The sequence below is a fragment of the Chiloscyllium punctatum genome, chromosome 38 (genome assembly GCF_047496795.1).
Source record: "Chiloscyllium punctatum isolate Juve2018m chromosome 38, sChiPun1.3, whole genome shotgun sequence".
Classification (NCBI taxonomy): Eukaryota; Metazoa; Chordata; class Chondrichthyes; order Orectolobiformes; family Hemiscylliidae; genus Chiloscyllium; species Chiloscyllium punctatum.
In genome coordinates, this window is record NC_092776.1 from 9,360,227 (window position 1) to 9,376,712 (window position 16,486).

Consider the following 16,486-nt stretch of genomic DNA (forward strand, 5'->3'; position numbering starts at 1 on the left):
TTTACACAATATGCTGTAGTGTGCTTTGGCTGTCCCAGGGTCATGAAAGGCACACATGAGTCCTCATTGTTCATGACTTATAAAAGGAAACAATGTTCAAATATAGCTAAAATAGAGGTTGCTGGAAATCTAAAACAAGCACAGAATGCTGGAGAAAGTCAGGTCAAGCAGCATGTGTGCTAAGGAAAACATGTAGTTAATGTCAAGTCCCGAATAAAATTGACAATTACTAAATATTAACTGGGATATTCTAAACTGGCACTGAAGTACTCTTGTGCTATACTGTGCAATGCATATTTAGTTACAGCATGTTTTACAGTCCAGTCGCATCATCTAAACACTAAAAATGGTGGAAAACAAAATAAAAGTCATGCTTTGATACAAATCTGTAGGAAGATCAGTGTAGACATCTCTTCCATTCTTACCTGCTTTGCCTCAACCAATATTGTATCCACACAAAGTGTGCCTTAATCTGGCATGTTGCAACTTTACCATACTTTTGGTAGATGCAGTAAAGTGCCATGTAAGTCCATATCCACAAACTATCTTAACAGATTTTGCAGTGAACCAATGAAAAAGATGGTCAGACACCAAGACCCCACACAATTCTGACTTGGAACTACATTGGTGTTCCCTCACTTTTGCAAGGCCAAACTTTGGAGGGGAGGAGTTTGGAAGTGTCATATTGGATTTTACACATTAATTCTCTCTATACATATTGCAAGATCTAATTACCCCAAACTCGTCGTTTTGCACGAAAAAACTCTAATTAGAACTCAGATGAACACAAGTACACTTTGCAGTTTTAATCAAACACTATTACAGTAGAATCTGCAATATGAATTTTAAAACAATTGTCTGTGGGAGTTCTAGAGATAATATTATCATTCTAGAGATAATATTATCAATAGTAAACAATAATACTACACTTTTGTTGAAAAATATAAAAGTTTGCAAGGAGAACACTGTTCCTTCATCAAAACATTACAATACCATGGTTTAAACATACACAAGAAATGACTTGCAGTGTTATAACATTGTAGTATCCTCAACACTAATTTGCACTTAACCAAAACAAAATTATTCAGCAGTCATTGTTTTGATTGTCTTTCATGCGATAGCAGCACTACTACCAAGGCCAGTAATTGTTATTCATCCCTTTTAGACAACTCTTCAGGTTAAGTATATAGTGCATAAGGTCACTCAACTGCCATTACTTTTAGATTGACTTATTTTTAACAAGTACGGTTAATTGGTCATGTTGTCAGTGAACATTTGTGTAGTTCCAAAGTCAAAGGATGTAATAAAAAAGGACAAACCTCTAAGATTAAGGCAGGGACTGAAAGGAATCCTGCACAACGGTCTTAGAAAGTACCCATTTTATGTCCAAATTGAGGAATAAGCAAAACCCAGTCCATTGATAATTCACATCTAAAAAATACAAATATACAACTCAATCATGACAAAAACATACAACTACTGCTACTGGGTCTCCTGGGAAAGGACTTCTGTTGGTCCAATTCATTACATTGCTGTAGTAGTATTGAATGTATGATACTAAGTTTACTGCAGGACATCTTTCACTGAAGAAAATTTAGCTTTTTAACAGCAAGATTAAAAATAAATGCAAAACCTGTCAATTTATCTCCTCTCACCTCAGCACCCATAGTGCCAAATACCTTTGATCAAGTAGCAAGTCAATTGTGTTTTTTCCCCACTTCAACATAGTCATCACCATTCATTATGCAGTATCTGCTAAACTGGGGCTACTGAACAAACTGCATGGTGACTTTGCAGAACACTAACTCATTGTGGGTGTGTTATCAAGCTTTTCGTGGTTGCCATTTTAAATACACCGTCTTGCTCTCATTGTTCTCTGCTTGGTTTACTGATTGAGCTTATAAGTGTTTTCCAAGCAGGTGCTTAGATCTGGGATTTCAGAAAGTTATATTTCAGAATTAATCTTGTCCCCAATTTTGCTTCTTTTTCTAAAAGATGCTAGTTTGAGACTTTTTTCAAGTGTGACAGGTTTTTGAAATTTACATAGTATTTTATGCAATTTCTTCACTGCAATCACTACCACTCCCTTTGCCTTACGCTCCATAACTTGGTTTCATTTAGAGCCAGAGATGTACAGCACAGAAAACAGACCCTTTGGTCCAACTCACATGCTGACCAGATATCCTAAACTAGTTGCATTTGCCAGTGCTTGGCACATATCCGTCTAAACCTTGCCATTCATACTCATCCAGATGCCTTTTAAATGCTGTTGATCTCTCCCACCCGGTCCTCTATCTTAGGGCCTTCCCTCTATCCTCATACTGAAAAATAAATATTGCCCTCTCCAAAAGAACTGCCAAACTTGAGCACTTTCACCACTTTTAAAAAAAACATCTCTCTGCTTCTCCCATTGCTTTCCTTAACCTCCTGTAGAGCCAGAAAACGTTCAGATGCAAGGGATTGAATATTATGAACAGAAAAAACCCTTCGTTTTAAAATGTGACAGTCTTGACTCAATGGCACTTACTTGCAAATGCCTGAGAAATCACAGAAATAAGGCTCATTAGCAGAATACTAATGACATTTTAGCACAGGACTAAGGATTATTGGTACTGGAATACACTTGTTCAACGTGCTAAATATAGTCCTGCAGTCACTAGATATCAAGATCCTAATAAACTAAAAGGAAATCTATCCTGGATCTACCTCAGAAGTCTGGGTTGTCAAGTCATAAAATTTGCAAATGAACAGGGTGGAAACAAAAAAAAGGGTAACTTTTGAAGAAATTAGTAACAGCCTACCTCCCAAAAAAGGTGACAGAACCAGATTCATCATGGGTACTTATTTCTCAGCAAAAGGATAAAAGAAGGAATTTAGAGTGTTGAATTAGGTGGAGAACTCCTTCAGAGACTGCACAGGTAACATATGGGTACAATACTGAATACATTTCTCTAGTAAAGAGCTAACCAGAGATTTAGGTTAACTTCTATACTTGCAGTTGTAATTGCATTTTCTTAAAAGATTTTCCTGTCATCTTCAAAAGGTTTATGTGTACCTCAATGGTTTTGCAGGCTATTCAAAACTAATACATAACTGCCAGTATTCTTCCTTAAAGGATCATGCACTGCGTTGTTATTGACATCTGCCCGTTTTGGACAGTGAGGACTGCAGATGCTGGATATCAGAGTTCAGTGTAGTGCTGGAAAAACCACAGGTCAGGTAAAAATCGGAGGAAGGAGAGTTGACACTTCTGGCATAGGGCCCCTTCATCAGCAATGGGGGGGGGGAAAGAAAGAGTGCGCAAGGGGGCAGAGAATGAAATAGGTGGGGGGGGGGGGGGGGGGGGGGAGGAACGACAGGTAGCTGGGACTGCAATAAATACATGAAAAAAGGTGGGGGGGTTGATGGTGATAGGTCAGAGAGGGTGGAGCAGATAGGTGAAGAGGAGAGATGGACAGGCAGGATAGTTTCTGTACCGACTTGGAAGGTTGGATCTGGATAAGGTGGGGAGGGGAAAAATGAGGGAACTGGTAAAATCCACATTGATCCCAGGTGGTTGGAGGGTCCCAAGACAGAAGATGAGGCCTGCTTCCTCCAAGCATCAGGTGGCTAGCGTTTGGTGGTGGCGGAGGCCACTTCCTGGACCTCCATCTCCATTTCTAATGCCTGACTCAACATGAACATATCCTTCAAACCCACCAGCTCCCACAGCTACTTTGACTACACTTCACCCCATCCTGCCTCCATCAAAAAAACACTATCCCTCACTCCCAATTCATCCATCTCATCTGCTCCCAGGAGGACCAATTCCACCACAACATCCCAGATGGCCTCCTTTCATTTCCCCTTCCACGTGGTGGACAATACCCTCCAATTCCACACGACCACTCTTGAACCCTACATCTCCAATCACAACAAGGACAGAACCTGCTGGTCCTCATCTTCCACCCCAACCTCCAAATACAAACACCTAATCCTCTGCCATTTTTGCCACCTACAAAACAGACCCCACCAATTGCCCTCCCCAATCTGCATTCTAAAGAGACATTCCCTCTGATTACCTTTAGATGCACACACCCCATCCTCCACTCCCAGCACCTTCCCCTACCACTGCAAAACCTGCACTCACACCTCCAAGGCCCCAAAAGGATCCTTCCACAGAAATTTACCTGTACTTCCACACATCATTTATGTCCATTGCATTCTACACTGGATAGACAGGACACCACTTGCTGTACAGTTCAGAGAACATCTCTGGGGGGCATGCACCGATCAACTGCACCACCCTGTGGCCAACCACTTAAACTTCCCCACCACTCTGCCAAGGACATGCAAGTTCTTGGCCTCCTCCACCACTGAACTCTAGCCACCTGGAGGAAGAATGCCTTGGGACTGCCAATCACATGGGATCAATGTGGGTTTCTACAGTTCCCCTGCCCCGTCTTATCCCAGATCCAACCCTCCAAACTCATCATCTCCCTCTTGAACGATCCTGTCTGTCTATCTCCCACCTATGCACGCCATCCTCCTCAACCTATCACCATCACCCCCCACTTTCATCTGTCTATTGCATTCCCAGCTACCTATCACCCCCAGCCCCACCCCTTCCCCTTTCTCAAATCCCTCAGGGCCCTCCTCATTCTTGAGGAAAGAATATGCCTGAAACAGACTCCCCCGCTCGACCAGCTGTGCTTTTCCAACACCATACCTGGACTACTTACTAATGTGGCAAGTTTTGATTTTTTCTGCATCTGTGGCACTTGATCACTTTTCAACAGTCCACAAACATCAGGCACATTTAAGGTGTTTTGTACTGGACCAATAATAGGTGGTCAGAGGCTTGCAATTCCTCTCCAAGACAGAATGGCGCATGGCTTGGATGTATGTTGCCATTCCTTCACTTTTGCTGTGGCTAAGTAGTAATACAAACAAGTCTGAGACAACAACAACTAAGTGATGGGAGTTGGGTCTTTCCCTATCTGTAAGTAAGGATACTAGTTAGAGAGGGTCATGTCCATTTTGTGGCTAGTTAATGTTCATGTATCCTGGTGGGTAGTTTTCAGTTGTCACAGTCCTGGTTTTAAAAAAAAGTGGAAGGACTGGAGGCCCACTGAAGGATTACCTAATAGTGTGATGAAACGTCTGGAAATGAACCTTCCAGCTCAGCGAGCAAAGCTACATCCAAATGTGGGGGACAAGTTGTTAAAACTACTATTCCAAGTTTATTACATATCCTAGGGTAATCACATTCATTAACCTGAAAGTGAGGTTGTGTCATCCCAAAATTGCTAATGGAAAATGGACTCGTTTTAAGCTGGTTTGTTGCTTGGACAGAAATGGTCCTGTCATAAAATCCCGAGTGTCCTTTAAAAGATGGCATCTTCAAAAAAGGTAAGCACAGATTATGCTCTCTTCAACATTGGTGAAATTTTCAGGCACATGCCTGGGGTAATAAAGACTGAGGCCAACTGTAAGTTAGAAAAGCAAACCTTTCATCTCCAAATAGACTTGTCAAATTCCTTTCCTGTATCTAGAACCGTTAGAACCATACCAGGCCCCAATCATTCCATATTTGGACCTATTACCTACAAAACAAATAGTTCACTTGAACTTAGGCACCTTGAAGTCTTTGAAGTACAAGATGCATCATTCCAGGCCAAAAATTAATGGTAGACATTTTGCTCTGAAATTTGAGCTACTCAAATCACCTTTGCCAAGAAAACCGGACTTGTACACCAATTTTTCCAAGCTTGCCTTTCAACTGGGAAATAATTCAAGGTCTGAAAACAACAATGCAGTACCTATTGATACTAAGAAATTTCACCTTCCAAATACATTCCTGAAATTATACAGGATGTTAAATTGATTTATACAATGTAGACATTTGAAAAATCAGATTTGCAAAAGCAGTTTTAACTACAATTGCATTACCAGCTTTGGTCATATCCTGAAGCAAGCTCTGCATACTTTATCCCCCCCCCAAAAAAGCTCAAGGTCATCTCTTTGGGGAATGACCCAATTACAACAAATATCTTATCCTCATCTGCTCCAGGGTCCAACAGCTGGGGAATTCATGCATTAGGATATGCAGGAATAAGATTAGGAAAGGAAACTAAATGAAAATGAGCACGTGTTCTAACAAGTGACCATACCAAGCAAACCTCCAATTAAACTACGGGATTTCACCACCTGTGGTTCTACCAAATGTTTCACCTGCGAAAAAAAAACACACTAAACGTTAATTCAAACATTTTTGAAGTGGATTTTGTAGAGGCCTGGAAGCAGGCTGCCAGAGTGACAAGGTAATTAATTCAACAGACCAAAGGGTCAAAACCAAATCTTTCTTAGGTGTAGCTGTACACTCCAACATGCCTGTAAGCCTACTAGCCAAAGAAATGTGCAAGTGTTAAGGCCAGATCCACTTTAAAACACTATCACAATGGTTTAACCCGACAGAGTACCACAATGAAATAGAGCATTTCATTAAGCCTTCTCTGCAATGCTACTTGGGACATTTAATCCCAAAAGCACAATGCAGTTTAGAATGTAAACGAGTAGAAATTATGATGGCACAGTGCAAAATGTTTTCTGAAACTCAGTGTACTCTTCCAACTCGACTTCATAAAAGTGGAGAATACTCAATTGTCTGAAACAAAAATTCCAGTGTTAACATCACTTACTATCAAGAACCTGAGCCTATTGTCCACAATATTCAGAGACAAACAAATCTTAGAATGTATACACTTAACGCCAAGGTCCTAGAGCATATTGCTGAACAAAGACGGCAGAGTGCAGGTTCATAGCTCCTTGAAAGTGGAGTCGCAGGTAGATAGGATAGTGAAGGTAGTGTTTGGTATGCTTTCCTTTATTGGTCAGAGTATTGAGTACAGGAGTTAGGAGGTCATGTTGAGTCTGTTCAGAACATTGGCTAAGCCACTGTTGGAATATTGCATGCAATTCTGGTCATCTTATTAGAAGGATGTTGTGAAACTTGAAAGGGTTTAGAAAACGTTTAAAAAGGATGCTGCCAGAGTTGGAGCATTTGAGCTATACAGAGAGGCTGAACAGGCTAGGGATCGTTTCCCTGGAGCGCTGAGGGGGTCACCTTATAGAAGTTTAAATCCATATTTTGGGTAAAAGCTCATCAGGTTTGAGGTTTTGCCTGAAACGTCAATTTTCCTGCTCTTCTGATGCTGCCTGACCTGCTGCGCTTTTCCAGCACCATTCTAATCTAGACTGATTTCCAGCATCTGCAGTACCCACTTATGCCTTATAGAAGTTTATACAATCTAACAGGCATGGACAGGATAAACAGACAATATTGTTTTCTTGGGAGGGTGTGTCCAGAACTAGAGGCTTTAGGTTGAGGACAAGAGGGGAATATATATAAAGGGACCCAAGGGGAAACTTTTTCCGGGCAGAGGTTGGTGCTCGTATGGAATGACCTGCCAGAAGAAATGGAGGCTGCTACAGTTACAGCATTAAAAAGGCATCTGAATGGGTACATTGCTACGAAGGGTTTAGGGCCAAGTGCTGGCTAAATGGGATTAGATTAGATGAGGATATTTGGTCAGCATGGATGAGCTGCAATAAAAAAAGGGTCTGTGTGCTGTACATTGGTTGTATTGTCATATAATCAAAGTCTAAATTACTTTTAAGTTTAGAAAATAAGTTGCATTGCTCATAGATGGAGAGCCGTGTGAAGTCACCAAATAAGAAATTTCCAAAACAAGACCATGAAACAAAGGGGGAAATCTGAGCATTTGCCTGGTCAGAAAATTAACTATACTGCATATTGTACAACTTATTGTACATACAAGGTGCCCACTTAAAAGAAATTTCAGTTTCGAAAGGATTATTGCAAAGAAAAGTTAATTTTGAATGCTTCCACCTTCTTAGCAAAAGGGCACCACATACAGTACTTGTTTCCAGATGGGTACACCTCTGTCACCATCTAATGCTCCCAGAATCTAGGACGGTGATAGCAATTTGTTGCTGGCAATGGTTACCAGGGAAACCAAAATTTTTGGGATGGGGCTGTGTCAGAGGGACTAGGTAAAAATGCACCTATCAAGCCAATATCTTGATTTAACAAGGTCTTCAAAACATTAAGGCTATTAAATAGGCAGTCACTAATATACATTGGTGTAACATGATTAAAACTGGTTTGTTTTCACAAATCAGCTTTTCAAATTGAGAAAAATTAACATACAAGTCATTGCCAAGTAAAATCAAACTCTAAATTGCAATTTTCCGTAAATGTCTTCTGTAGCTTGCTCGTAGCAGTTTGCGAAGTCATGCATTAAAATTTAAAGAAACAGCTGACAATGCAACTTAGAGGAAAAAAGTCAAGTAAAACTTAAAGTCACTGTAGACCACAGGCAATATTTCTATCTTTAAATTGCAATAAACTTCAACTGATCTGTGCAGTAAATAATTTACCAGTAATCCAAGAGCTGCAGAAAAAATGTTAAACCAATAGCTCATGAACCAGCACACTTGATAAACCAGCAAGAATTGTTTTTAACCAAAAGTTGAGAAAAAAATCTAATTGGATAGAATAATACAACATAAATATACTTAATCAAATGGCCACATCAAATTAAATATCAATAGTTGATTCAGAGTCAATTTCTCCTCAAATATTGCAATCTACCACAATGTCTGGAATAGTCAGTTGAAGGTGTGAACAAGGAGGCTTTCTACTGTTAGGTTTTACAGCAAGGCTGCATTATAGTATAAATCAGTTTAATAAAATATAATAATGATGTATATATATATATCCTGTATTAAGTTTCTATTGCTGTGCAATTTTAAATTCAGTGTGGACTAATCGGTGCCAGGTTAACAAAATGTTTGCTGTTATGTCTTCAGCTGAAAGAAAGGCAGTTGCAACTTCTAGGAGTGCAAGTCTTTTAGATAATGGATAAAAAAATTCAGAAAAATTAAAGAGGCAATAGTGTACTTTTGCTCCTCTCACCTACCAACTGTAGCAATTGAGGATTACTTTTTAAAGAATCAACTTATACTGCAAGGGGAAAATGATCACTTGGTCACAATTACTGATCTGTAGACCAGGAACTTAATGCTTTTCTACACAGGAAAAAGTTTAACTGCAAATAAATAAACTGCCCAGCTGATAGCCAGTGGTAAAGCAGCAGTGAAGATGGCTGGCAAGCCCAGCTGGTTGTTAGTAAAGCCTGGCTGGTGGTTAGTGCGATCAGGTATGAAACAGCTTACAAATGAAGCAGCAGTCAGTGCTGTACAGTTGACACACCTTGGGAGGACTTGTGTGGCAAGCCCAGTGTGTTGGCCTATGGCTTAAGGTCGGTCCGTAATGCTTAAGTTTTAACTCCATTATTATACTAAGAACTACAGTGAACTTAAATTTTTTCCTATTTTTAGATCTAAGTATCTTTGTACTTAAGATGGCACTAGGAAGACTAAGTGCCATATTGTACACTTCATCGTACTCCTATAGTTTAGTACAGGCGACAAAAAAACCTAAACCAGAATCAATGTAAAATTTAAAAAAACACTAGAGTTGTGTATGTAACCTCATCCTAATTCATAGTTACCAAGAGAATTAAAAAGTTAGACTGATTTTCAAGATGGCGGCAGCAGCAGGGTTCCTGGTTGCATCTGCTCCCAAGCACCAGGCCAGTCACATCCTTTTTTGTCCTTTTCATTCTGTTAGTCGGTACCAATGGAGGAAAGCAGCATCAATGGCTGTGGTGGGCATAGAACAGTGGCTCCTATTCGCAGCAATGACAGCAGCATTGTAATGGGCCCTGGGCCCGGAGACCCCAGTAAAGAAACCAGAACCCAGGTAGACAGAACCTGGCTGATGTCAAGCAGAGCAGAGGAAGAACAGAAGACATTACATAAAGATTAACTCTTTCAGTATTTAGTTAAAAAATGGTGCCAGAAACCATGGCAACAATTAACTTTAAGAAAGTACTTGCAACAATAAATAATTCAATTCAATACAGTACAGCAAATTCCAACAATCATACAACAATGGCAAAGGTCAACAGCTAGGCCTTCAGCCAGTTAACCAGTCGTATTATCAATTGACTCATATCATTCACCCTGTGAATATATCAAAGTTTGCTCATTCCACAAGAAAGCAAAATCATTTTGCATGATAGTATTTGCAGCTTCTTGAAGCATTGCTGGCAAGAAGAATGACAATAAGAAAACATTTAAAATCTTTCACCTGAATCCCTCATACCCCAATTACATTCACTTTAACATAATGTTAAGGGATGAACATGTGGATACAATGATCACTTCACCACGATACACAACTCGAGAATGAGAGAAATTTAGCAAAATGGCGCATGAGATGCTGATAGTTGATGTGTGCTTGTACAATGTTAAATAGAAAATCAACATTGTGAAGTGGAGTCTGTTTTGTAGCTTTTAGAAGATCTTACTCCATTTCCAAAGCAGGAGTACTTTTGATCTGCAGCCGGATTTTTTTGATGAATTCAGGAGTGAATGCAATCCTGTAGTAACATTCTGCAGCTCTCTCATTTAGTGTGAGAGATTTATGTCTTGTGCTTTCCTTTTATTTCTAAACCACCCATTAGTCATTAATTTGGTGACATGACCAGCACGTGTGCAATTTTGCAAATTTAAACAGCAAACTCACAAAAAAAAATAAAAAAAAAAAAATTCGGTCGAATTCCTGATTTGGGCAATGCAGCACTAAAATGACTGAACCTTGAGTGAAACGGTTTAAAAAAATTTAAGTCCAGCTTGTATTGGATAAGTAGAGATTCCAATTTATGAGCTGGCCTGGCTAGTGTTTTATTGATCAGGAACACAAGGTTCAACTCATTCTGTAATTCAGATCATCGATTTTAAATCCTTAAAAACAAAATGCTATGACTGACAAAACATCAGTCTCTTAGCCCCAAGTACCATTGAGCCCCAAGGCCTTATCCAAACGTTAGGTCTTATTCCTGTTACTGCTATGCATAATTTGCAATTTCTTAAAAAAAAGTGTTCATCTTCCTTTTGTACTTCAAATCAGGTATAAAAGAGAAAAACCACTGAAATTGATGAGAATGCAAAAAAATGACTTATCCCACTTTCCAGACCAGACCCTAGATGAGACCATGGAATTGCTGAATTAGTTTTTAAATCTTATATTCAAAAACTTTCTTCTTGAAGACTACTGAAGTAGGAAAAGAGTTGGATGAGTGAATGCAAAAGTCAGATATGGTAGCTTGTACCAAGAGGTTCATCATGATGTGCAATATTGCAGGAAGGTAACTGTCTTTTAGATAATGTTACTCAGATAGCTAGCTTGGGCTGGTTATTGCCAGTACTATACACAAGTGAGCGCAAGGACAGAATAACGAGTGCTGACCCGAAGTCATGGCATAGTGCTATTATTGCTAGGTAGATAGTTATACCACAGTAATGTCGATTATCCTGCTCCTCAGAGTTGCCTGATTTGTTGTACTTTTCCAACACCTCGCCACTAATATACAAAAGACCTGGGTTCAAATCCTTCTATGGAAGATGGAGGACTTTGAATTCAAAAACAAATCTGAAAGATTCTAATGATGATTATGAAACCATTGTTGAATTGGATTCAGTGCCTTTAGTGCCATCCCTATTTGGTAAAGTACTTGCGACTCCGGACCCACACAATGTAATTGACTCTTACCTGCCTACTGGCCAATTAGGCATGTGCAATAAGTGCAACCCAACCAGTGACACGCACATGAATAACTCCTGGATTATTCTTTGGAGCCTACACAGGCCGAGTGACTGCGATCCACAAGGCACAATACTATTCCTAGCCTATTCACGACTGGGAAAGGCATTTTTAAAACTTACACAAGTTACTTCTGTTCTAAAACCAGGTTTAATTCGTTAATCTACTGCATAGAGCTAAATTCACTGTAATGAGACGATCAGTGACAGCATTTCCGCAAAATAAAACAAACTGAAGATTTTCCCTTCCCAAGCACTGCTGCAACCGGCTATGTCTGCTTTCATACAATTCAGATCAGCACTTCAGTTACTCCATCCCCACTCCCACATAAGTGGCTATACTGGCAACAACAAGCCCAAACTAGCTATCTAACTCAGCACTGCCACATTTTCTACAACAGTCAACACCCTAAGATATCAAAATTGCAAGTCATGATGAATCTCATGGTACAAGCTGAACATTCAATTGCACACACTGCTCACCAAAGACATGTAAGCTTCACACAAGCTTTCACTTGTAGACATTATAATGTACAAACTATCTTGCCTCAAGTAAAACAATTCTGACTAGTATAAGTATTTTCTGCAGCTAACATGCAAGACCAAGTACAACAGCAACTCTCACCCTGTTCCAAAGGCACTAAACCATTTTGGCCTCTCCTTCCTCTATTTAAGATCCAGCAAGTGGTGGTGGCACCAGAATCCTAAGGAATTTTTATTCAAGCCTGAAGACTAAGTATACTGCAGTTATTAGCACACTATGCATCAAGACATAGCAGTGACATCTCACAGGTGTAAAGGAATGCAAGATAGAAAATATGGCAGACAATTGAGTCCAGCAAGACTCAAGTAACTATCAGATAGTCTGTTTTAATGATGGCAGTTGAGGCTCAAGCATGAACAGATTACTAAGTTACAGAATAGCCAATATGCAGAGGATTAATACACAATTGTTAAGTATTTTAAAAATATCATTCAAACCAGCAAAATAAACCCCAATCATGTTAACTTGTCCTATTGCCACTATTTTACACATTGGTGTCTACCAAACTCAGCTGTTCTGAAGGGAATCCACATGGTAATTAAAATTCTGGCTACAGGACCTCAGACACATTTGAGTTACAGTTTACTTCTGTTGATGTACACAAACAAGCACTATCTGCCCAACAGCAGATTTTCCATCTTTGGTTAACTGTCTGTAAATAGGGGAACAGTATATGCATCGCACATACAACCACTACGGATTGAACATATTCTGACAAAATAATGTACACCTTCAGTTTGAAAAAGGTGAATACTTCTAGCAGGACCGCAACCATAATTCAGCTGACTATCATTTTGTGCATTAGATCACCAACCTTACATTGGAGGCCAAGAGAGTTCATTGAGTAAACAGCTTCTTTAAGTACAGTGTTATGCTCCCATGGTTGCTTATTTTCCATGCCACAGAAGGCTTAGTATTCACTTTTTTTGCCCAACATGCTGCCATTGAACCTCACTCCCCTGTAAAAACAACCACGGCTGGGGTGGGGATGTCAAACGCCACAAATCAGATGCACACAGGCAATATAATCAATTCCAAAATCGAGCTAATCTCTCAGAACAATACAAACGTAATTGACTTTGAAAAATCACACCACTAGGTTATAATCCAACAGGTTTAAACAGAAGCACTAGGTTTGGAGCACTGCTCCTTTATCAGGTGGTAACATTCAGTGAGCCACTTCCTGCATGGTTTATACAAGACTGTTTTTGGGTCAGGTACTCCCACAATTTGTAACTTTTATGCTCAGCCTTACTAGGTTTGCATAGCCACTTAAAGCAACTGCTCAATAAAAGATATACAATAGCCATGACTGGAAAAATTCAAGCCCTAGTTAAATACCAAAATATCTTTGGCGGGGGGGGGGGGCTGAATTGCTAGACTCTTCAAACCCTAATGGGGCCTTAATACTTCAGCATTCACGCAGAAATGCCAGCCAAATACCTTTAACATTCTTCCACTTCAAACAAATCAAAGTATTCACTACCTCAACAGCATTATCTAAGTATCCCAAAACCATGTCGTTAATTTGCAGGTGAAAAAAGTATACAAGCCTAATTAAGTTCTAAAATATGACAATATTTGCCTAAATAACCTTAAAAACACTGCTACATATACAACTACTATATCTTTGAAGCATAAAAAGGCACTGCCAGGACAGGATGTACTCAGCATATCTCCTCATCAGTCAACAAACAGAGCAAATCCATTAAATATTCACACAAACCTACAGTACAGTGTTCATGTAACATCAACATTCCTTGTACAAACTAAAGAAATAGTCTGTTAGTTATCAGTATTATACTAACAGAACTGCTTCACGACATTAAGATGACTGAGTAATCCCTCTTACTAAAGTAGGCTTTTGGACAGTAAGCTGATTTGGTAAAATAAAAAATAAACAGTATAATGAAAATAAATCATCAGCTCCTTCTCAAGGACTTAAATACAGGTTTCATTGGGAGAGAAATTACAATGAGGAAGACTTAAACAGTTAAGTGTAGCACTTCAAAAGGCACAGCAGGTCAGGCAGTGCCCAAAGAGCAAGAGAATTGACTTTTTGGGTCTAAGCCCTTCACTGATGTCGGGGACACTGACAGATAGGAGGGTGGGGATGGGGTTGGGGAAAGATAGCTGAGAAAACGATAGGTAGATTTAAAACAGATCCCATTTAAAAACAAAATCTCAAATACAGAACTGACGTAATGAGAACTAGACCAAAACAAAAGAATCCTCAATACTTTTTAAAGATAGATTTAAGCTGCACTGTCAATAGAAAGACCACAAACTGAAGAATGTTGTTTCTACATGGTGTTTTAAGGGTTTCAACACTTCAAAAGATGAGATGAGGTTTATATGCTGTTGACCAGACACTCAATGGAATTTTCTCCAAACTTCTTTAACCTACATATCAGTTAAAAGTTAGTACAGCTGTTCAGTTAGTTTTCCCCTTGCTTATAACATGACATTTGCTAGGATTCTCATATCTTTCAATTTTCCTTGTTCTAAACACATTAAAAAACTCAAGTCAGCAACTCACCTCGAAGAACTCAACAATTCTCCAAGTCTCAACTGTTCAATAAAAAATTCTACTTTCATTCTTCACACAATACTTACAGAGGATGCTAAGTTTACTTTAAGTTCTAATCTTTCCAGCAATATTTACTAAAAAAAGTGAAAATGCAGTATTTCAGTTCTCTCAAGCTTTATTTAGAAGTTCACCACAAAATTAGACAGCAAAACAGACTGATGCGTAGTTATGGCTAACTTGTTCCCTCCCTTCAATTTGTACTTTTAGATAGAACTACTTCAATCTGTGCAACCCTAAAATCAGAACAGAATGCACCTGGTGTCCTCACTCAGTTATCAAGTACAGCTTCAGAGAAGACAAAAAGAAATTCTGACCAAGAGTGAAATTTATTGAACACTCCATTCAGAGGGAAACTTACAAGTTCAAGCCTCATCATTAAAATAAAACTTGGCTACAGTCAGTGGTAAAAATGTGTTGCTGGAAAAGCGCAGGTCAGGCAGCATCCAAGGAACAGGAGAATTGACGTTTCGGGTATAAGCCTTTCTCCAGGAATTCCTGAAGGGCTTATGCCCGAAACGTCGATTCTCCTGTTCCTTGGATGCTGCCTGACCTGCTGCACTTTTCCAGCAACACATTTTCAGCTCTGATCTCCAGCATCTGCAGTCCTCACTTTCTCCTACAGTCAGTGATATTCAACCCACTTAACTCTGTAACTTTAAATTAAAAAAATTACACTCCAGATCGTGATTTTCAAAGAAATAAAACATACGTCGAGACAGATGTTGATGCCTTCCTTGAACTAGGAGTTAAAATGAGGAACTAATTGTCGGGAATTGATCTCACCCGAGGGATAAAACTGGAAATACCAGCGTTTTGCAGTTTCCTGGTGAAAAGTTGGTGCTGTCCATGCAAGCTTTACAAATAGACAGAGACAGACAGATAAAGAAGGGTGAAAGTCGCTCCACAAGGTGCACAGCTCTAGGCTTTCTTGACAAATACACAGAGAAATAAATGCAAAGGAATTGTAATCGATATCTTCGGCTCCCCACCCCCACCCCATTCGGTCAGGCTGCATGGTGAGGAGAAGGAGGGGAGGGGAGGGAAGGGGGGAGCCTGATACCTTGACGCAGTCGATCGGGTACATCACGCAGTGCTCCAGGACACCGGCCACCGCTCCGGCGATCATGTGGGTGGAGGTGGAAGCGGTCTCGGGAAGGCTCTCGTACTCTACCTCACTGCTGCTGCTGCTATTATTATTCTTCTCATCCGAGAAATTGTCCATAATATTTAAAAAACGGCTGGGCGGGGACGGTGGCTTCACCAAGATGTGGAAGAGAGCTGGCGGGGAGGCGAGGGCTGGCGAGCCGGCCGCGATGCTGCTCGGGCTGTTGGCCTTGCCGTTACCGTTGGCGATCGCTTCAGGCCGCTCCGGTACTTCGATCCTCACTCCATCATTTTCAAATTCCATCGGGAAATAAAAGAAAATAAGACGTTTTGTTTTCTTTCGCCTTTATTTCTCGTCCTGTCTCTTGGATTTTTTTTTTGCTCCCTCACCTGTCTCACGTCGACTTACTCACTCACTCGACGCTCCGGCCTTTTATAAGTAGCCACCACTATCCTCCTCCCTCACGGTCGCCATCCTCGCCTTGGCCGGACTTGCAGCGGGACGGAGGTAAAAT

The 16,486-nt window shown here is 40.1% G+C and overlaps 1 protein-coding gene across 1 annotated transcript in view; it reads right to left on the minus strand.

Moving 5' to 3' along the window:
- The window catches only part of slc25a28 (solute carrier family 25 member 28), a 45,270-nt gene extending 28,795 nt beyond the window's left edge, over positions 1-16,475 (minus strand). The window contains exon 1 of the mRNA XM_072557127.1: positions 15,928-16,475. Within this exon, the coding sequence (XP_072413228.1) occupies positions 15,928-16,275 (348 nt within the window). The 5' untranslated portion in view covers positions 16,276-16,475. The remainder of the gene's footprint in view (positions 1-15,927) is intronic.
- Between the last annotated feature and the right edge of the window lie 11 nt (positions 16,476-16,486).